Here is a 23,661-nt window from a genome sequence, read left to right on the forward strand (position 1 = left end):
GGGGGTAAGCATTGATAATACCATCTTAAAGGACAGAGTTCAGAACATTTCTGTTAAAGAAACATGTAGCCTTTCCAAGTGCTTGATTCAATGGGAACACTGTGGTTTATTCTTCCTTTGATACCTGTATGTATGTATGTGTTATGATGCCTGGTAGCATTAGTAGGTCACTTATGTGCTCTTCAAGAAAGGAGAAGAAACCCTTCACTGGTGTTTGGTGCTGATGAGATTGTTTTCCTCTTTATTCTCTTTCAGTTTGTATTGCTATTTTCTTGAATTTGTTAGGCACAGTCTGTTTCTGCTATGAACAAATAAAAATAGCCTCTTCATCTGAGTTAATGTAATTGACTCAAGTAATTCACAGGGTGTTAAAAGAATTAGGAGCTATTAGGGCTTCCTTCTATTCCTGAAGATTGTTGCTAAGACAATCTATATAATTGAAGTAGAAGTTTCTGAATCTTGTCTTTTCCCACTAATAGTGAATTGTAGCTTCAATAATTTTCACCTAACTCATAGTGTTTGCTGTTACTGGAGTAAATTGACCCTTTGCCTTTTATGCAGTATTTTCCAAAAGAATTTGGAGTCTTAAATCATCAAAATAGTAGCTATGTACCTTGATAATTGCAGCTTTTATAATATTTATTGTTGATTTGTGAAAGGGAAGTTTCATGTTGCTTCCCATACTACTTGCTATATTTAGAAAAAGCAATGGGGAAGTATGTCTGTGGGTATTTGCACTGCTCTGTCTCTTGAGATTGCATACTCAGCAATTAAGGTAAGGAAAGAAGGATCTTGAGAAACATCATAATGCATTGGTATGCTCTCCAAAAATCTGTGGTATGCTGGATAAAGTTGAGAAGATGATAGACAATGCCTTTGCTAATTAAATGAATTGTATGTGAGTTAGAGGATTTAGAGATGGGACCATAGGAATCACCTAGTATAACCTCATTTTTCAGATGATAAAACTGAGCACCAAAAAATTTAAATGACTTACCCATGGTTTTTAAGCAGTACAGATAAAATTCAAACCCCAAGATTCACAGGGGACAAAATCCAAGAAAAAGTTCAGTAACGTAAAGCCCAAGACCTCTGATGTCTATACACAAATATGCAAAATATGGCTAAGAAACAAGAAAAGCTAGAGATCTTAATGCAAGTAGGCAGATTTTACATTACACGGAGTGCTGAAATTTGGTGAGATCATGACTGGAAGATGAGTTTGGAAGGTATGACATTCAAAATTATGCAATAAACTGATGTCTCTTAAGTGTCCAGAACAGCAATTGAGTCTGGAGTATGGAAGATAAATCAAGAGTTACTAAGAGAGACCTAACTGACCTTAATGAATTCACTTTTAGGCTCAAATGACCTACATCTCGGGGTACTGGAGTGACAGGCAGATATTACTGCTGTCAGCCACTATCAGTGGCCTTTGAAAGACTGGAGACATCATCAAGAATTGGAGAAGGGCAAATGTCCCAATTTTTGGTGAAGGAAAGCAAAGAAATCTGAAAACTATAGGAAAATGAGCAATGATTTGCGCTCCTGGAAAAATTCTAGAAAATACGATCATTAAAGAGATAGTTAAGGAACCCTTAGAAAAAGAAGCAGCAATCAAAAAGCTAGCCATCAAGAACAAGTCATAACATTATTTCCTTTTTTTTTTTGATAAGGTTCCAAGATTGGGATATTAAGGGAATAGTGCTGATCTAACTTGATCTATATTTTAAACAAAACATTTGGTAAAGTCTCTTATGCCATTCCTGTAGAAAAGATAGAGAGATGTCTGCTAGATGATAATACAATTTGAAGGATTCAGCATTCATTACACATACATGTTAAAGAATGGTCATTAATGGTTTGATGCAAACTTGAAAGGAGATCTATAATACTTTTATCAGTAATTTGGATAAAGGTAAATTTAACATGAAGGGCAGCTAGTTGTTTCAGAGTAAAGTGCCAGCCTGGAGTCAGGAAGACCAGAGTTCGCATCTGGCCTCACATACTTAATGGCTGTGTGACTTTGGGCAAGTCATTTAAGCCTGTTTGCCTCAGTTTCCTCATCTATAAAATGAGCTGGAGAAGGAAATGGCAAACCACTCTAATATCTTTGCCAAGAAAACCCCAAATGGGGTCACATGACTGAATAACAGCAACACTACAAGCATTGCACTAGGCTCTTCAGATATAACTTCCCACCAACCTCACTGTTTTCGGACTCTTTGGATTTCTCCATCATACCTTCCTACTCCCCACACCTCTTCAGCTTCCTTTTGTGTATTGTCTTCCCCCTTGGATTATAAATTAAATTATAAACTCCTTGAGGGCAGTGACTGTCTTTTTTTTTAAACTTGTATTTTTATTCATGGTTTAGGAAGTGCCTGCCACATAGTAACAGTCAAGTATTTATTGACTATTTGCTAAAACAGTCCCTACCCTCAAGGAGCTTGCACATATAGTTATATATAAAATACACACAAATCCCAGGTAGTTTTGAGGATGGTGGGAGTGGCACTAGCAGTTGGGAAAGGCCCAAGGAAAGGCCACATGTAGGAAGACGTATTGACCTGAGCTTTAAGGAAATTAGGGATCAATTTTTCTGTAAGTCTCGAAGCTCCTCCAGAGGATATCATAGGATTTCCAGCTAAATGAGACCTTAGAGAACATCTACTCCAACCCTCTCACTTTACAGATGAAATGAAGGTCCAGAGAGCTAAATGGCTTGCCCAAGGTCATACAGTTAGAAGGCATCAAAGCGCATACATTTTGGTATTATTTATATCTCTATATTATTCTGTTGATGAAAGAGAATTGGGAGATAAAGTGAGTTAGGGCTCTCTATTTTGGACTTGGTAATGGCAAATAGATATTCATAGACTAGAACCACAGAATGCCAGAGATGGAAGGAAGATCAGAGCTATGCAGCCCAATTGAGAGTAGAGCAAGAGTTCTCACTATATCATTCCCTACAAGTGTCCACCCAGTCTGTAATTGAATACCTCCAGAACTAATAAATTTTGAGCACTGCAAGCCTGTGAAATGGAATGACCGAAGTAGGACTTAGATACTTGTTTATGCCTTGTCTCCCCCTCTCCCCATCTTTTTCCTCTTCCAGCTTTCACCATTTATGCATGGTAACTCACTACTCATGCCAAATTACAAAAGACTGGCAAATCATCATTATTAATATTTAAAACATTAAGAGCATCAGAGAGCATTAAGGAGACATACTGTATGGCCTTTAGGCACAGCTACGCAGGTATTAAATATAGTTAGGATATCATAAGTGTTTAAAGTGGTCTGGCAATTTAACGCTATGTGACACTATGAAAGGTAATTTCCAAGTAAAGGCACCCCACCTGTGGCCTTGTGAAAGAAGAGCAGAAATTAAACTTTAAGTGAGTTGTATATTACGTGAGCAACTTAAAAAAAAAACCCACCCTACACCATAGTTATCATTTTCTTAAAGCTGAATCTATTCCTTTATTCATTAATTTATTTTTAACAAGTATAAAACTGAGTTTTGCTGTAATTTAACACTTTGGGAAAGTTGTAAGAATTAATCACTAATCACCCAGAGAGAGAAATTAATGTATTGTTAGAATAATTTTAAAAACAATTTTGAATTCACATTCATAGGACATAATGGAAATTTCATGCAGCAGGCATGCAGTCTTTAGTTGAGTTCCATGGGAAATCATAGCTGTTAAATTAGCAGGAGGAAGCCTCTGTCATTGTTCCTTGAATGTTATAGAAGTCTGCTAAGAATTAGTAGAAAAAAATTAATAAAATATATGCTATTAAAGACTTCAGAACTCAAATACACCCTATTGCTCTGTTTCTTGCATGCAAAACTTGGCCTTCAAATTCTGCTTATGTTGCTGTATTTAACCTGTAAAACTAATTTAGACAAAGAATGAAAACAGTAAATTCTTACTAAATTAGCTGAGTTTTTGAAGGTAGTGTCAACATGCTAGAATTCCTGGATGGGTATTTTAATGATCAGACCCATTATTTCTTTAAGAAGCTCAGTGCCCAGGGCTAGAGAAAAATGTCACTATCATTGCACAATTGCATAATTCCATTGACTGGAATCTATGTATTGATTTGAAAAACATGCCTAGATCATAAAGTGTTAGGGGAATTGTACTAAGATGAAAGGACAAATGGCTCCTGAACTGACAGATGACTTCAAGCTAACCACCTACATTTTTATACTTGTGTTTGACACCTCACAGGTTGCTTTCCTTGTTGTGCTCAAAGTTTGTCAGTGAATTCCTTTTTTTCTCAAAGGAAAACTCCTTGTGTAGTTCCTTTAAGATTAGAATCTCCACAGATCAACTTTGTAAGCCCAAGCAATTTGGAGAGTACATCTGAGTCTAAACAAAATTCCCCTAAGCCTCCATGTTATATATACTAATCTTCTCATTGGTCAGAGGAAGTAGATGTGGAAGGAACCTTAGAATTTAGTCTAACTTAACAGGGGTGTGGAACCTGTGGCCACGAGGCTGATTACGCTGTATTACTTTGATCAAATGTCATTTGTTTATTTACCTGTGAACATGTAAGCTCCTTGAGGGCAAGGACTGTCTCATTTGTGCATTTTAATTCCTAGAGCCTATCCCATTGACTAGCATATAGTAAGTGCTTCATAAATGCATACTGACTGATAAATTGTCAAATTGTTGAATTAAACCAAACTGTCTAGTTTAAGGCCACATAAGCACTAAAGTATCAGAGCTATTGACTCCAAGTTCAGAATTTATTTTAATGTACAGTTTGCCTTTTCGTATGAATACAATATTTCATATTTAATCCCTTTCTAGATGCTTAATTAAACAATCTCAGTATTCTTAAATTTCCTCTTCCTTCCTACCATCAGTTCCTTTACTCATGCAATGAGAAAATCTTTAGGATATAATCTGTGTTCCTGAGAAGGTTGTAACCAAGTTTAGTTCTGGTATACCTACAGAGTATCTCAGACTCATATGACATCCCATTACTGGTTTCCCATTACCTTTTTTCTTTTAAACTTTAACTCCTTATTGTATACCAATGAGGATTTATGATTTGAAGGCCTGCAATGAACTAAAACAGTACCTATTTCTTTTAAACAATGCAGTTCACTCACAGCAATGATAATTGTCATATGAATCCTTAGCTTCCTACTTTCAGGTTTCTTGTTGCCTAGGTGATTCTTCCTGCAAAATCAGGCCTGAGGTGAAGCAGGTTGTAGTTATTACTTGTATGACTTCAAGATATCTTCTTGTAGTTTTGCTTGTGAATAAGAGAGACATTGGTTCTAGAGCTGGTTTCCTTACCAGTTGTCTTTTTCCCCGTCCAAAATATCGTTGGGTTTAGTTAAGGGAACATGTATGTTGGGGAGTATGTCTTTTTCTTAAAATCCTTTTCCATCCTTACAGTGCCAGTGATACTTTTTGGGAACATGACTATAGGTTAGATTCTAATGCTATGGTACTGTGACTCCCATGGAATACATTTTGGTAGATAGCTCCATTTTCTCTCTTGTACTGGGAATGTATAGTAGGTTGTATAGCACTTGTGACTTCATAATGATTTTATCCTTCAAAAAATAGAGTATTTATTATGTGCCAGGTGCTATGTTAAGCACTGGAATTAGCAATACAACCAAGTGAAAGAGTCTCTACCCTCAAGGAAGTTATATTCTAATGGAGAAAGACAACATATATAGAGTTCCTGGAAAATCCATCACATTTAAAATCATTGTCTCAGATACTTTCCTGTCATTTATTGATATTACCACATTAAGGAAAATGGTTATTTTAAGCAAATGTAATTCAAATTTGGTGGTACACATTTTTTCCAGAAAACACCTTTCTTGATGACTGAAGAGTATGTTTGTTAAATCATCACATAAAGCATGTGAAAGCTTGGGAAGGCATGTCCATTCTTGGTCTTTTTTCTGACTAGTTGACTCAGGGTTAGACTATTCCCAGTGACATTAACTTCGTGACTTCTGAGATGACTTTTTCATTTATATACAGAAGAGATGATGAGAGATATACTGCTGAGTTCTATCTCTCCCTATTTCAACTCCCCCAAGAGACGTTTATGACACGCTTCCCTATAAACCTCCTAGCAAGAAGCTTTGCTCAGTGGCCTGGCATCATGGGAATTTTCTTGGCTTTTCTTGGCTGGTTGGCGATAATTTAGTTTTGGTTGTCTTTTCCTCCCAGTTCCACCTACCTTGTTCTGGGGACAAAAAGTATAGTTATAGTTATAATCTCACTACTACATATGGAAACATGGCTACAAGTACCTACTATGTGAACAACTAGTAACATATTTCCTTGGCATCCAATTATAAATATAGCAATATTTCTAGCAAAAGTATTATAATTTCAGATTATAAAAATACTTTGTTAAAACTCAGTCTCAAAATCCCTTATAATTTAATTTTAAAAATCTCTTTTAGTTTTATTGAATTTTTTCCTATTCCATAATCATTTCCCCTTAACTTCCCCCATTGAATTCTCCTTTGTAACAAAATAAAAGATTGATCATTTCAGTGGATAAGAATTCAATTGCCTTTTGGTGTTGTTACCATTTGTATTATTGTTGTCATTGAATATATCATTCTCCTGATTCTGTTTATTCTTCATCAGTTAATATAAGTCTTCAAATATTTCTATGAACTTTTTGTATTATTATTATTATTTTTTTCATTATTGGTCTGGTCATGGAATTTCATCAGTATAGAGAGCCCTTCAATGAGGAAGCTTACTCTATCAAGGCATATCAATAATGATTCTGAAATTTATTTTATTTTTATTTATTTATAAAAATAATGCTTAGAATATTTCTTGGGGGTACCAAAAAGAAAAATGATTGGCTAAAATCACACAGCCCGGTAGGTCACCCTGACTCCAAGACAGGCTTTCTATCCATGATGACATGCTGTTTCTCTCATAACTTTTTTTTTGGGGGGTAGGCAATGGGGTTAAGTGACTTGCTCAAGGTCACACAGCTAGTAAGTGTTAGGTGTATGAGGCCTGATTTGAACTCAGGTCCTCCTGAGTCCAGGGCCAGAGCTCTATCCACTGTGCCACCTAGCTGCCCCTCTCATAATTTCTTACAATGCAACAACACTACATTGCGTTCAGATATCACATTGGTATAGCCATTTCTCAATTGATGGGTTCTCATGGTTTCCTTTTGGGTGAGTGTGTGTGTGTGTGTGTGTGTGTGTGTGTGTGTGTGAGACTGTGTGACTACAAAAGCATTTGGTTTTATAATTGAATACTGTAACATCTGTATAGAGTAAAGATAAGGAGAAACCTAGCCTAGAAGAGGGACAATAGGAGTTGGAGGGTGGAGTGAGAGTGCTAGGCTGGTGGTGGCATGAGAATGGGTTATAGAAGGAGAAGGAAATGCATTGATTTAGCCTACACAGGAACTCTCACATTTTTGGTCTACTCAAGTGATTAGATGATTTGTTTACTGGAAAAAGGATTCCAAAAATGGACTGGCACCTGCTACAGTGCATTGCATGAAGTAGGTGCTCAGAAAGCATTTGTAGATTTACTCATTGTTACCAAATACTTAATTAGAATGCTGGACTTAGAGTTAGAAAGGCCTGAGTTTAAATATGGCCTCCAACATTTTCTATCTGTGTGACCCTGGGCAAGTCACTTAACCTCTATTTGTCTCAGTTTCTTGACTGTACAATTAGGCTAATGTCTCCTAACCCTCTGGGTTTTTGTAAGAGTCAAATGAGGTAATAATTGTAAAAAGCAATTAGCAATAAATAGTAATAATAAAAATAGCTTAGCCTGGAATATAGTAGGCACTGTATAAATGCTTATTTTCTTTACTTCCCCTATAAACAATTCAACCAACCAACTGAAGTATCTGTGAAGGCAAAGTCATTTTGAAATCCACGCCTCCAAAATGCTGCATCCAGAATAAACTTAATGACTGTCTTCTTCTCTCTGTCTTTAGTTTGTCTTTCAAAGCCCTTTGTGACCTTTTTGTCTTCTTAAACCCTCTTGTATTTTAGTTCCCTTCAGATACTCTGTGTGTGGCCTTCTTGCTTATCCTCACACATATCCTTTCTCCATATCCTTTCTGAGCATTTTCACCTTCTACAAGGAACCCGTCCCCGTTCCCCTTAATCTTTGTAACTTCTCTATGAGATCAGCCCAATTTATCCTCCAAATGTCTTGTTTCTATGTAGTTTGCATGTTCTCTCCTCCATTAGACTGTACATTCTTTAAGAGCAGTAACTCTTTTTTAACCTTTACATCATTACAGCGCCTTATTCCTTAGTCATTGTCTAAGAAATAGCTTGTATGAATACAAGGTGGAGTTATCACAATTTTAACCTTTTTTCAGTGTTAAAAGCTTCTACAAAACAGTTCTCCTTTGTACATGATAATGGTACATTTATAGATCCAGAGAAAGGAAGATCTGAATTCATTCATATGCTTTTCACGAGTGTTATAAGCTTTGTGAAAAAAAAAGCCATAAAGTTCAAATAGCATTAGAAACAATTCAAAAGGATTAAAATGTTTATTCTGTTTTTTTTTCAGAAAACCTTCAGCACTGAAGAAGTATCACACTTGAGTGTCTGAGATATATACGTAGCCACCCAAGCTTTCTTTGAGATGCTGTTTCCATAGCTACAGAGTTTTCAAGTTTATCCTCCTGGTAAGATCTTGGGTAGTTATAATGATCAGCTTACTACTTAGCATAAGGAAAGGAATTATGGCACAGTGGGAAAAACCCTAGCTTTGGACTACAAAGTCTGGTGGTCAAGTGCTATCTCTGTCACATAAACCTGTATGATCTTGGACAAATCATTTAACTTCTCTGGGCCTCAGTTTATTTACCTGTAAAATGATGGGATTGAACTAGTTGGCCTCTAAGATTCCTTTTATCACTATGTTTATGACCCCATATTGACTCATCCTGATGCTGTATTGGGAGATTTAGATTTCTCTTTGGGCAATTAACTGTATCCAGACTGATACCTTGGGTAAGAAATTATATGCCTTTTCTTGACCAGACCAGGGGTAAGCAGAATTAGAATAAGATAGGTCACAACTATGCTTGGCTTTGGGATATGTAATTGATTCATCTTAAAAACCAAGCCGTGCTTTTGACTGTAGAGCAACTGAAGAGCCCAAGATCCTGATACCCCTTGTTTTGCCAACTGGCGAGCTTGAAATGTATGGCTATACCTTGGATTAGATTCACATACTCAAGGACTTGGCTTACATTAACAGATAACTCCTTTTTAAAAAGTCATTCTTTTGCAAGCCAAAGATCCTTTGTGCTTTTTCCTTAAAATGGATTTCTTGATGGCAATTGCATTTTTAAAATTCTAATGTAGTTTTATTTTTCATTTCATGAAAAATATCCCCATCATTTGCCATCAGGCAGCTACTGGGGACAATGTGAAACTGAAGCAATTAAGTGGTATATAACATATATTCTACATATAGAATTCTATGTTGTTTATATATATATATATATATATATATATATATATATATGTACACATACAATAGTGCATATGTGAATTATTTGTGCATATTTGTATACATACATATATACACACATATAGTAACTCAAAGACAAATTAGACAGTTTCTGAAAAGGAGAATGAAATGGTCTGATTTACACATTAGAAGTAGTATTCAGGAGATTTATGAAAGATAGATTGAAAAGAGAAAGGATTGGAGAGAGGGAGATCTTATTAGCCATGTGACCCTGGGCAAGTCACTTAACCGCTGCTTGCCTCAGTTTCCTCATCTGTAAAATGGGGTAATAATCACGTGTACCTTTCCGGGTTGTTGTGAGGATCAAATGAGATAATAATTGTGAAGTACTTAGCACCATTCAGGACAGTAAAAAAATGTTTGAGTTTGTGTATGTGTGTGCAAGTATATATAAGTTTGTGTGTGTATAGTTAGTGTTATATGTTAGCTATTATTATAATAAAATTATTGTGACATTGGACAACTCAGTTTTTGATTTGCAAAATAAGATTAGATTAGATGATCTAGAGGTGGCAAGGTGGTGTAGTGGATAGAGAGCCGAATCTGGAGTCTGTAAGACTCATCTTCCAGAGTTCAAATCTGGCCTCAGACACTTACTAGCTGTGTGACCCCGGGCAAGTCACTTAACCCTGTTTGCCTCACTTTCCTCATGTCTAAAGTGAATTTGAGAAGGAAATGGCAAACTACTTCAGTATCTTTGCTGAGAAGACCCCAGATGGGGTCATGGAGAATCAGACACCACTGAAATGACTGAACAACAACAAAGATGATTTAGTTCCTTTCCGGTTCCAAAACCTATAATTAGCACTCTCACTGAAAGTTTTGTTGAGTAGCCTGTCATGGAGGTGTTTGAGCAGAGTTTGGATAACTACTAGTTGGGAATATTGTGGAATCGATTTTTGATTTGAGTAGGGTTCGGATTACATGTCCTCTAAGGTCTCTTCCTATTCTAGATCTGATTATTACAATTTGTCCGTGACCTAGAGAATCTGCAACACCTATCTAGTGTGAGCTGCAATGTTACTTAAGAAACAGTAGCATTTTCTTTCTTCTCTTTCTTTTGTTATGCCTATTGGATCCGTGGCCTCAGTGATGATTTACTTTACCATGGGATATAGGAAACTGAAGGAATTTTTCTTGTGAAGGTATGTGCACATTCTGATTTGATGCCTATGATTAAGAATCAACAGACACCAAAGGGATTACTTAGATTTTTTTTTAAAAAGAGAATTGAAGGTAAATATTTTGTGCATTGGCAAGGAAATAATTGATAACTTAACAGGTGTTTCCATGTCAAAATGTTTTATGATTTCCAGAAGAAAAATATCAATATAAACAGTGAGAAAAGAAATCTTAAGTAGAAATGGAGAATTAGATTGTGAGGAAATGCTTATAAACACCTTTATTCTTTAAAAGGCTAGGCAAAGAATTTCATGGCATTCTGTGATTATCAAGTAGAAAAATCTGGACCTAACTTTCTAAAGAGACAGAACCAAATTTGAAGACTGAGGAAGAGTTAGAGAACAGAAAAGTTCTGACATCTTCCCCCCCCCACTTAATAGTATTTTTTTTCCAATTACAGGTAAAGATAGTTTTCAGCATTCACTTTTATAAGATTTTGAGTTCTAAATTTTTCTTCCTCCCTTCCTCCCTTCCCCCCTCCCCAAGACAGCAAACAATCTGATACAGACCTAGAAGTGGTATTGGTGGGTTAAAGGGTATGCACAGTTTTATAACTCTTTGGGCATAGTTCCAAATTGCTCTCCAGAATGGTTGAATCAGTTCACAACTCCACCAATAATGCATTAATGTTCCAATTTTCCCACATCTTCTCCAGCATTGATCATTTTCCTGTTTTGTCATGTTAACCAATCTGATAGGTGTGATGTAGTACCTCAGAGCTGTTTTGATTTGCATTTCTCTAATCAATAGTGATTCAGAGCATTTTTTCAGATGACTATAGCTAGCTTTAATTTCTTCATCTGAAAATTGCCTGTTCATATCCTTTGACCATTTATCAATTGGGGAATGACTTGTGTTCTTATAAATTTGACTCAGTACTCTATATATTTTAGAAATGAGTCCTTTGTCAGAGATACCGCTTTCTGCTTCCCTTCTGATCTTGGTTGCATTGGCTTTGTTTGTGCAAAAGCTTTTCAATTTAATGTAATCAAAATTAGCCATTTTCATTATAGAGTTTCATAATGTTCTCCATCCATCCCTTCTTTGACTGTATTAGTTTTTAATTGTGGTTGAGGTGGTATAAATTAAATGTCCTGATAAAAGATAATTCATATCAAATCATAGATTTAGAATTGAAGGGCACCCTAGAAATTATCTTGTCCAACCTCTTGATTTTACTCTGATGCTCATACAAATTCTGTTACTAGCTCAAAGTCACAGAAACAAATATTTTTCTTTTTCGTGTACAATTTAGACTTAGTAACTTCATTCTTTAGAAATGCTTCAATGACGCCAGAAATGAATTCAATCCAGATCATAGGATCATAAATTTAGAGCCAGAAGGGACCCTAGAGACCATTTAGTTCAACCCTTTAATTTTACAGATGGAAATGAAAGTTGTTGTTTTGTTTATTTTTTGTTCTCAAAGACGACTAATGACACCAGGAGGGTGATGTCTCGACTTGGACATGAATTAGATTTAAGTGAGTCAGAGCTGTCAAAAGTCATTAGCCTTACTTTCTCCTCCAGAGTCATCAGAGTCCAATGGCAAGACATAAGTCGAGATGACTGGTGGTGGCCCAGCATGCACAGGGAGACCTTGACTTTTTTAACTGGAAGTGAAAACCCAGAGTGTTGGAGGGACATTTCCAAAGTCATACAGATGGCAAAGCTTAGGATTTTAATTTATCTCCTCTCACTTGAAATCCAGTTGATTTTCCACTGTACATGGCAGTGCATTCAATTCCACATTGGATCTCCAGTAGAAATTTGATTCAATTCAACAAATATTTTAATGTACATACTATGTACCTGATACTAGGAATGGCTGGGTGCACAGATAACAAAATGGCAAGGAAGTAACAATCTAATGGGGGTGAGGGAGGAGGAAGAGGAAAAGGCAAGCTAGGACCTGTGCAGAAATAAGTGTGATACAAGGTACAATATTAGAGAAGCAAAGGAGAGAGTCAGATAAAGTATTTTAGGAATATTTGAGCAGAGATACAGATCATTTTCAGTATGGTGGAAATAGGTTAAGCAAACGCCCAGGAGACATTTAATGAATATTTTGTTTATTTGAGTTATGAATAGTTAAATTTGGTATCCAACTAAATACTGTACTTAATTTTTTTAACCACTAGGTGGCTCTTTGGATACGCTTTAGGGTTACGGGGAAAGCTAACCTTTTAATGAAGGCCTCACTATGAATTCATTAACAATGTGTTTCCTGGGTATCTTACTAGATATTTCCCTCAAATTCTCCCTAGTGAATGAAAAAACAACTAGAATGGTCCCTATTGAAGTCAGCTAACTATAGACGCAGGTACCAGGGTTTGGCTTCTGGCTGTTGTGCACATTGCAGGTCTCCTGGCTGCTCCCTGATCCTCCTTGGAAAGGATCCTTTGCTGGAATCCTAGCAAGAATGCTGATTAGAAGAAAATACTAAGATTATTCTCCTGGCTATTATGTATAGAAGGTGTTAGCAGCCCAGCAATTATGCTGATGGGAAACCAAAGCATCAGGTTTAAATCCCTTTCAAATGAGAATGGATCATAAACAGAAAGAGCAGTGATGCAGCCTCTCAATTATAGTACAACAAAATCTATTGGATGTTATTCAAGGAAAGGTAAGCCAGTTTGCTGACCTCCTTTTCTTATGCTCTAACTGAAATGTGTCATTGCTCCAGAAGGGGGTTAGAAGAGAAAAGATTTTTTTAAAAAAAATTTAAGTTGTTTATCAGTAACTCTGGGAAAGGGTCCCATAATAATAAGTTACCTGCCAGTTCTATTTGGCCAGGTGTGGACAGGTCATTGGGATACTCCTTAGGCAACTTAACTCCTAAAGAGGTTAAGCCAGTGTCAAGGTCAAGTGATCCTCTTGAGGAGTGTTCAGGAAGCCTTTGATCTTCCTTGAATGCATGGCTGTGACAGATATAGGCCTGGAAGACCTTACTCCAGCCTATAAGAGACCTGCTTAGAGGAGGGATTGTCTTCTGAGATCTAGGAGAATAATGAGAGAAGAGCAATGATTCCAAGATTTTCCTGAGAGTAGTAATCAACTCTTATAAATTCTTCTTCTTCTGCTTCTGCTTCTTCTGCTTCTTCTTCTCCTTCTCCTCCTCCTCCTCCTCTTCCAATTGCGGTGACTTGCCCAGGGTCACACAGCTAGTAAGTGTCAAATGTTTGGTCTGAGGCCAGATTTGAACTCAGGTCCTCCTGACATCAGGACCAGTGCTCTATCCACTGCGCCACCTAGCTGCACCTCAACTCTTATAAATTCTTCAGAGAAGAGGGAGATGCTACATGGAACAAAGCACGGGAGTCTAGCACTGGCAACAACCAAGGATTTCTTTGGATTAAGAGCTAGTCTGATGTGGAAAGACTATCCCTGAGGTATCTGCAGGTCTTGCCATTCTGCTAATGTAGATCCATGGGCCTAGAAAATGGAGCCCAGGATCAGAGACCTTTCACTCCCATCAGCCCATACACGCAGCTCAAGGACATGATGGGGACTATACTTCTGATAATCTCTAAAACATAGTTCACTATTATTCCTTTATCTTCTGTTGTGTTGTTGTTCAGTTGTTTCAGTCATGTCCAACTCTGGGTTTGCCATTTCCTTCTCCAGGTCATTTTACAAATGAGAAACTGTGGCAAACAGGGTTAAGTGACTTGCCCAGGGTCACACAGCTAGTAAGTATCTGAGGCTGGATTTGAACTCAAGTCCTCCTGACTCCAGGGGCAGCACTCTATCCTCTGCGCTACCTAGCTGCCCTGTAGCTGCTCCCTTCTGTAGGGAAGTAAAAAATAAGAGATTTTGTCAGACACTTAGTAAGATGCCTTGTGCTTCAGTCTGTGGCAAGAAGTTTGATGATGACAGGAATTTAAATTGTTCGGCTAAAACCAGGTTTTTTAGATTTGTGGATTTTTTTTACTCATTTCTAGATTGTCAAGAGATGACAGCTGATGTGTGAATTATGAAGGATAAGTGTGAGAGAGCCCTTCTAGTCTCTTAATGTGATAGATTACAGTATATTTATTACGTTGAAAAGAAAGTATTTTTAATCATCATAGTTTTTTTTTCCAATAAACTCTTCATGCCATCTGCCAATTCATTGTTGGAGCATGGAGTCAGAAGAAAGAAGAAACAGTAAAATAACTAGAGAAGATAATAATATAAAAGAGAAAAAGTATTGAAAAGGAGAGAGTAGTTTCTAAAGCAAGTAAAAGAAAATAGAGTCACAGTGCTGTAGTGGGCTTGAATCAAATGAAGAGTTGGAAAAACACAGATGATGCCGTGTCCCATGGCCCAAAACATCATTTCCTTATCCTATTTCTGTTTATTACATAGGATATACTTATTGTACTTCTTGAAATTCATACTATGAGCAAAGTGACCCAAACTGCCTTTTGAGGAAAGAAAGAAGAGAAAGGAGAGGAGAGAAGAGGAGAGGAGCATTTATTAAGCACCAGGTTTTATTATGTGCCAAGCACTGTGCTTAAGTGCTCTACAAATATCTCATTTTATGCTCACAACAACCCTAGGAGGTAGGTGTTATTATGACCTATATTTTACAATTGAGGAAACTGAGGCAGGCAGTGGTTAAGTGACTTGTCCTGGGTCAAACAGCTAGTAAGTGCCAGATTTGAACTTGGGTCTTCCCAACTCTAGATCCAGTGCTCTATCCACTGCACCATCTAGTTAGACACCTCTGCCCTTAAGGGTAGAGGCTATTTAATTTTTGTCTTTGTAGTCACAGTGACTGGCAGAAAATCTGCCAGTTAATTGGTTCTGAATAAATGCTTGTTGATTGGCTCGTTGATCCTGGGAAGATGCCAATTTGAAAGATCCATGTACCCAAACTTTAACCCCTGTCCATTGAACTCTTGTTATTTTGATGCTCATGTTAATGGAGGGATCCCCTAGACATTGTGCTGTTAGATAGATTATAAGCAGATTCTCACTTATTGTAGTTTTCAGTCTTCCCTGCACCTAACATGACAATGGCATATATAAGAAGACTTGCTCATTGATTCCCTGTCCTTTTCTTCCCCCTTTCAGGGGAGGTGAATCACTCTTTTCTCTTCTTTTCTTTTCTCTCCTTTTCCTTCCTTCCTTCCTTCCTTCCTTCCTTCCTTCCTTCCTTCCTTCCTTCCTTCCTTCCTTCCTTCCTTCCTTCCTTCCTCCCTCCCTCCCTTCCTTTCTCTCTCTCTCTCTCTCTCTCTCTCTCTCTCTCTCTCTCTTTTCTTTCTTTCTTTCTTTCTTTCTTTCTTTCTTTCTTTCTTTCTTTCTTTCTCTCTCTCCTCTCTTTTCTCTCTCTCTTTCTTTCTTTCTTTCTTTCTTTCTTTCTTTCTTTCTTCTTTCTTCTTTCTTTTTCTTTCTTTCTTTCTTTCTTTCTTTCTTTCTTTCTTTCTTTCTTTCTTTCTTTCTTTCTTTCTTTCTTTCTTTCCTTTCCCCTGAATTGCTGCTTTCAGCTACAGCACAACAGTGCCATTCTATTCCTTTTGTTTGTAGACTGGCACATCCAGATGCTAGGTCTGTAGCTCTACTTATTGCTACACACATTATGGACTTCTTGATCTAAGTAGTTCTGCTCTAAGAATGACTAGAGCTTTCTGTTTCCTCTTTCTCTGAGTTCTCTGGATGAAGAGTAACACAATTTACCCAAATGGCTCCTGTGAGCTTTGGGTAATTTGTGCACCTGAGAGAAGTCTTGTCAGATGTTGGTCCTGTAAATTTAAAGAATACATTGTCGATGGGTTTTTATATCAATTTTGGCGCCATGTTGCAATGTGCAGAAATGAAATCTTCCATATTTCATTTAAATGAGAAAAAATTTCTAAGCCATACAAGCTACCTGTTATTGGTGTTGTTTTTGTTTGGAATTTGTTTATTGCTTTTAGAAACTTGAGTTGCATTTGTTCTGTTCAAAATGTCCTTCTGTCTATGTGTATTGCTCCACTGTTTTTCACCCTATATTTTCTAAAATAAATTGTCAAATAGCATTATTAAAAGAAGATGGCTTTTCATAGGATCATAGATAAGAGCACGATATGGGACTGTATAAATCATCTAGACCAACCTGTCCATTTTGTCGATAAGGAAACTGAAGCTCAGAGTAGTGAAGTGCTCTGACCCAAGTCATGTAGATTCATTATCTATAGCAGAAATGTCAGAATTTGAAACTAAGTCCTTGGGCTACATGTATGGAGTCCTTATATATTGTGACTGTGGTAATAGAAATGTTTCTCCATAGAGTTTTGTGAATGAAAAGTATCTTTCTCTAAATTCATTGTATTCTAATTTTAAAAATGAAATTTTACTAACATTTCTTCAGTGACTAGTGTGGCCCAATCCAAGATACTTTGAATCATTGAGGTCTCCCATTTTGAAACCTGGAAGGAAGCTCTGGCTTCCTTCTTATAGTAATGTTTACTTTCAACTTATTTTTTGCAAAGAATATGTTAAAATGTAGTTAAGCTACACATACCAATAGACTCCAACCCCTAACGATTTTCAGTAGGGCAAATAATTACTGAATTTTCAGGATCAACATGGTTTCCTCAAGAAGAACGCTGCTTATATTATTACTTGGATACCTTGACTCTAATGTTCTCAAATTTGGCAAAAAAAGCCATTCCTGAGAAGACATTTTATAAAGTATAAAGGAACAACTTTCAATAATAGATGACACATAAAAATTGAATTAAACCAGATAAGCCTGGTATTGAACCCTCTTGCGTTTCTATTACAAGGATTTTTTTGTAGTTTTTAAAAAAATTATCAGTCTCTAAAATGTGTTCTCTTTTCCTGAAAACTTGCTGCTGGGAAGTTGATCCAGGTTCTGCGTGTTTTTCTCTGATTTTCTTTACATGTGTCTGGTTTAAGATGTGTTGCATGAAGCATATGAGTAGGACAAATCAGAACCACAAACCCCAGAGGAAGCAGACAAGGCCACATTTGTTACATATGATTATAAAACTGTTTTTCAACTTGTTTCTCAGGAACAATGATGCTTAATTAACTCAGAGAAGTCTTCCTGTGAAGAGGGACCATTTCCTTCAGAAGTGCTATCAATCAAAGGTTGGATCCTGATTGCCTACAGACTAAATTCCAGTGACGTTAATGCCTCAGGACTTTCTTTTATTGTATTAGATTTAAAAAAAACCACTATAAAATATCATGGGAAGTAAGTTATGAGTTAAAATTGGAATTTTTTTTTGTTATGCTGAGATTTTTGGTTGTAATGACATTTAGCCAAATGAAAACTTGCAAAGGAATATTTATCTTGAATTCATCAACTCCAGAAAACAAATGGTCTTTTGTTTCTTTCTCTTTTTTTTTTAGGCACTCACATAAAGGGTTAGTTGGATTCTACCAGAGTTAGGCAATGATTCTAGCATATAACCTAAACATGTACTAAAAGGGGAAGTAGCTATTAAATCCCACTTCAGAGAATACCGTCCAATAATCTAATAAGCATTTTTGCTGGAAAAAAAATAGCGAAGATTTAAATTTAATTTCTTCTTTTTCAAAATGCTTTCAGGACTGTGTACTGTTTCTTTTAACCATATACTTGGTACTGTATTACTAAGTTATTTCCATTACCCACAGCCCATATAAACATTGTTTTGTTGATGTGGTTAAGAGAATTCTGCAATAACTAATTTTGAAACAAATTCTTTGGTCTTCTTCCTTAAACAAATCAGTTTCAATGAAGAAAGGGCCTGGTTGTAAACTAGTTGCACTATATTTAGAAAGGAAAGAGGAGAGATGATTATCCATTTATTTATTTATTTATTATTTTTGCCAGGCAATAGGGGTTAAGTGTCTTGCCCAGGGTCACGCAGCTAGTAAGTGTTATGTGTCTGAGGCCGGATTTGAACTCAGGTCCTCCTGAATCCAGGGCTGTTGCTTTATCCATCGGGCCATCTAGCTGCCCCAAGAGATGATTTTTAAAAAATGATTCTTTCGTTTTACCATCAACTTTCTCTTAGATTCCCCATGCCTATTTCCCTTCTTAAATAACCTTCTTAAACAAAAACTATCTTATTCATTTGTTTATTTATTCAAGAAGCATTTATAATTGTCTGCTATATACCAGGCCCTTAACTAGGTGCTGAGGATATAAATAATGCCCTTGCCTTCAAGGAATTTGTATCCCATTGGGGAGTGGGGAGTGGAACACCAGGTTCATGGAGAAGTCAATGTAAAATCTACAGATGATAATTTTGGTGGAGGCAACACTAGTAACTGGATAAGACTTATGTAGCTCATGTAGCCTCATGAACTTGAACCTTGAAGGATACTGGGAATTCTAAGAGACTTAGTGGAAGAAGGACTATAATCATGGTGGCAGGGTGAAGGGAGGTGGCCTGTGTAAAAGCAGGAGATGGGACATGGGACATGGGAAGGGAATAGTAAGTTAGCCACTTTGATTAGAACGTGTGTATGTGTGTGTGTGTGTGTGTGGTGTGTGTGTGTGTGTGTGTGTGTGTGTGTGTGTGTGTAAGATGCAATAAGCCTGGAAAGATGATCTGGAGCAAGATTGGGAAGGGCTTTAAACGCACGATAGAGGACCTTGTATTCTATCTTAGTAGCAAGAAGGCTGTTGTCCTTCATTTTCAAAGAAGACCAAAATGACATCACTATGTTAGAGTAAAGTTACAATGCAGCCAACCACGACTGATCGGATCAGTATGACCACCGGTCAGGTACAAATAGTCCAGGTGAACATTTGGAGTGGATTCTCTAAATTTTCATATCTCGAATTTCTTTTGAGCTACTTCAATTCTGTTTTGCTCATAGAGCACAGCACTTTCTCTGAAGAGGGCAGGCTATGCTGGGTGGTCCGTGCCAGTGTCTCCACATGTCATACCACCAGTCTCAAAGTTTTTAAGAGAGACCTTGAGAGTGTCCTTGTAAGGCTTCTTCTGATCAACCCTGTGAACTCTTGCCCTGTGTAGTAGGAAGGAGCCCTTTGAGCAAGGAAATTACAAGATTGGTTCTATGCTTAAGGAAGATCAGCTTGACCACTAGGTAGCAGATGGATTGGAGAAGGGAGAGGCTTGAGACAGCAAAACCAGTTAGGAGGCCTTTTCTGTAGTCCAAGGTGAGAGGTAAGGTAAGATTCAACTAGGCAAGGCAGCCAGCATTTATTAAATTCTTACTGTGTGCTGAAGCTCTGAGAATACAAATACAAGCAAAAAGATAGTTGCTGTCCTCAAGGAGCATACAGTTTAATTGAGGAAGACAATACACAAAAAGGAGCTAAAAAGTAGAATAGGGAGAATGTGAAAGGTGGGGGGGAAGATTGGAAACACCCAGAAGGGGCATGGAGGCAAAGACCGGAAAGTCAGAAGCACCCCTGGAGGGAATGAAAACTGGTCTGCCTGAGCCCTTGTCGAAATTGGAGGCCCTGGGAGGGAGGAGCTCATCAGTGGGAGAAGGGAGCTGGTGGTGGCAGATGGATATCTAAGGTGAGCAGGCTACAGGCATCCAGTGAGTTTCCAGGGTGAAACTGCAACAGAGGCATAAAACTAGGGTGGAAACTCTAAAACTGCTGGTCCAAACAAAAAAAATAACAAAGGGCTCTCAAGGTAGGAGAAACAATGATGTGGGGGCAGCTCTGGGTAGGTGAGATTATCTATAAGTGATACCTCCTTCCTTTTCTTATTGACTTCAAAACATTTGTTTCACCTGCTGATTCACAACAGAGGGGATGAGATTCAGGTTTGTTTCATCTCTGCATTCCGCAGTTGGGGAGGGGGGATGATTTTCAACCAAGTGGTTATTGTGACAAAATTTCAAGATAACAAAAAGTCCAAGTTCATGGAGTTATTTAATAATGAGGGGAGGTGTCTTGAAATTTGGGTGGGAAGCATCACTATCTTGTAAAGCAAATGTTCAGAAAAAGCTTGCCCCTAAGTTTGGTTCAAGCGGCTAGGAGGTGAGAGGGAAGGTTCTTGAGAAAAATCATAGAGATGGGAAATGTGGTAGTTACAGACATCAGGAGGGGCAGCTAGGTAGCAAAGTGGATAGAGTGCTGGTCTTGGAATCAGTAAGACATCTTCATGAGTTCACATTTGGCCTCAGACACTTACTTGCTTGTGTGACCCTGGCCAAGTCACTTAACCCTGTTTGCCTCAGTTCCTAATCTGTCAAATGAGCTGGAGAAGAAAATGGCAAACCCCTTCAGTATATTTGCCAAGAAAACCTCAAATGGGCTCACAAAAGAGTCAGACTAGGTTGAAATTACTGAACAACAACAAACAAATAGACCTCATGATAGAGAGAGAGTTTTGGAAGGGTATTGGTTTGAAAAAAATTAAGGAAAGAATGGAACAAAAAAATAGCATCTAAAAAAATTATACTCAACAGATTAACCTTGAGGAGAAGATTTAGGCATAGACTTTTGTCCTGGTCTCCCATCAAGTCTCTAATTAGATTGTCCATCTCTGCCTTTGTCTGTATTCCTGGTCCATTTTTTCCCCTAAGGATATGACAAAAATTCAAAAGTGAGGTATGATTAGTTGAATTTACAAAGTCAATGGGGAAAGATTCAATTAAGAAACTAGAGCTTGTTCAAACTTCAAGTGGATTTTTTTTGTTATTTTGATTTACTTCAAACCAAGCTTCAGTGAAAGCCAGGGGTCCTTGGGCTACCCTACACCCATTTTTTGATGATGGCTTTGTTTCCCCTCCTCCACCTCCTCATGGCAGCACCTTCTGTAGTGTGGTCCCCATCTGCAGTCCTAGACTAGACATCATCAGGAATTCTCTTTCTGTTTTGTACTCTCTCAAGTCTCTCTTTCTTTTTTTTTTTTGGTGAGGCAATTGTCCAGAGTCACACAGCTAGTGAGTATTATGTGTCTGAGGCTGGATTTGAACTCAGGTCCTCCTGACTCTAGGGCTGGTGCTCTATCCACTGTGCCACCTAGCTACCCCAAGCCTCAGTTTTCTAAGTGAACAATTAGAGCCACTCCCTGGGAGCTGGGCAAGGAACTTTGGTCTGATTCAGATTCCAAACAAAGTGGGACATTCATACACATTTAGCTATAGTGAAGTTTTTGCATATTGAGATTGTCATAAATTTTAAAACATAGTAAAATCTTCTTGGAGGAAAAAATAGCAGATATCCCTTCTGATTAATGTTGTACGTTATCCAGGCAACAATGATGAAAATTAGATCACTTTTGACATTTAATTATAACATCAACCTACATGCAGAATTCAAGTTCATAAAGCTTAAAAGTATACTAAGCTTTTGAGACATTATGTATTTCCATTTCCATTGCCAATACTACTACTACTACTCCTACCACCACCACCACTATTTATATTGATTCTAAGATTTGCAAAGTGCTTCATACACACACATACACACACATGTGTGTATGTCTCACTTGATACTCAAAACAACCCTGTCAGGTAGATGCTATGATCATCTCTGTTTCACAAATAAAGGAACTGATTCTGTCTAATCACTCTTAGCTGAAAAATCTGGGTAGTCTGTATCATATTCTCAACATTAAGAGGTTAAGTGCCTTGCCCAAATTCACACAATTAGCAAGCATCTGAGATGTGGTTGAACTTGAGTCTTCCTGACTTCAAGTCCATCTCTATTTATTATGCCCACTATACAGAAAAATTATCTCTGATTCTTTGTGCACACTGCAGAAATTAAGTAGGAGAAAGGAAGGAATACACTTTATTGGAAAATAAAATTACAAGTAAATATTAATTTTGAACTGTATGTTTTGAGGCATAAATTTGGTTTGGAATGGAACTGAAGTGGAAAGAAACATATTAATGCCAGAATATTTATTCCTGTTGTCATTGGAAAATTTTTATTTTTCTTACCAAAAAAAAAAAAGGTCACACTATGCTAATAACCTGGTCAGAGTTTCAGGACTCTCTTGATGTCCCATCATTTTCCAGTGCTCTTCAGTTTGAAAACGGGACATTTATTTTTCCCTTTTACATTTGCTTTTTAAAAGTTAAAAGTCACGTTGTTCATATTCATTTTTTAGGTAACCCACACAGTGGGTTAATGGAGGTGGATCAAAAGGGCTTTTCTCTCTACTTTAAAGGCTAGGAGAACTGAGGCAGAGCAAATTATGACCTTTCTGAAAGCTTCTTGAAGCTTCTTTACCCCCAGGGCAATTTTTCCCTTCTCTGTTACTTTAGCAGTATCAATAGTTACCAGACTCCACACTAACAGCTACTCACAGAAAGGAGGAAGAACACAAACATCAGAGAGAAATTCTTGGAATTTTCTCTTTTTAACACTGAAAAGTGTAATAAAACATTGTATCTACAGATCATATTCCTTGGCTGTGGACCTAAAAGAATATTGTACTGACATGCAAAGGAGATGCTCCCACTTTTAGCAACTCATTTCTAACTTATGGGCTGGTCTGCATATTTCCCTGATCATTTTCTTGTAACATCAATCAATCCAGAATGAGATGCTTCCCCCCATCAAATATTTGCAAGCTATTATGAATATTTTACTTCATATTAACTAAATATCCTTTTTTTTTTGCAGCTTTTGTTTCTACCAATTTGACCTCACCCATGGCTGCTGATGGCAATGATATTGTAAGTACTTTTTTTAAGAAAGCCTTTAGCTAGAGACATATTAGTGGTCAAACAGATGTAGAAGAACATGTAAAAATCATAGCTGGATTGATTGTGTGCTTGGATGACTATTTTTTCTCAATTAATTAACTACAATGGAGCTAAATTATAGTATCATATAGTATCATTAGCTTCCAAAGGTATTATATTCACCAAGTGTTTGATTAGGCTCTTTTCTTTAGCAATCTAATTATTATCTGGCAATACTGTATATTGTATTGTCCTTTATATTTAAAATTGATGTTTCTGATGACCTTATCATGTGTGAATACAAAGCTTAATAGTACTT

At 37.2% G+C, this 23,661-nt stretch overlaps 1 protein-coding gene across 6 annotated transcripts in view; it reads left to right on the forward strand.

Annotated features, from left to right (window-relative positions):
* The window catches only part of IPCEF1 (interaction protein for cytohesin exchange factors 1), a 219,643-nt gene that overhangs the window by 69,816 nt on the left and 126,166 nt on the right, over window positions 1-23,661 (forward strand). For 3 of the 6 annotated variants that reach the window (XM_020986656.2, XM_020986647.2, XM_020986646.2), the window contains 4 exons: window positions 8,577-8,694; window positions 10,639-10,693; window positions 17,735-17,919; window positions 23,281-23,333. In XM_020986656.2, coding sequence (XP_020842315.1) covers window positions 17,913-17,919; window positions 23,281-23,333 — 60 coding nt within the window. In that variant the 5' untranslated portion in view covers window positions 8,577-8,694; window positions 10,639-10,693; window positions 17,735-17,912. Of the gene's footprint in view, window positions 1-8,576; window positions 8,695-10,638; window positions 10,694-15,080; window positions 15,278-17,734; window positions 17,920-23,280; window positions 23,334-23,661 lie in introns of all 6 variants that reach the window. The other 3 variants (XM_020986649.2, XM_078155069.1, XM_020986648.2) reach the window with 3 other exon arrangements.

This window comes from Phascolarctos cinereus, unplaced genomic scaffold (assembly GCF_003287225.1).
Source record: "Phascolarctos cinereus isolate Bilbo 61053 unplaced genomic scaffold, phaCin_HiC Scaffold_5;HRSCAF=322, whole genome shotgun sequence".
Lineage (NCBI taxonomy): Eukaryota > Metazoa > Chordata > Mammalia > Diprotodontia > Phascolarctidae > Phascolarctos > Phascolarctos cinereus.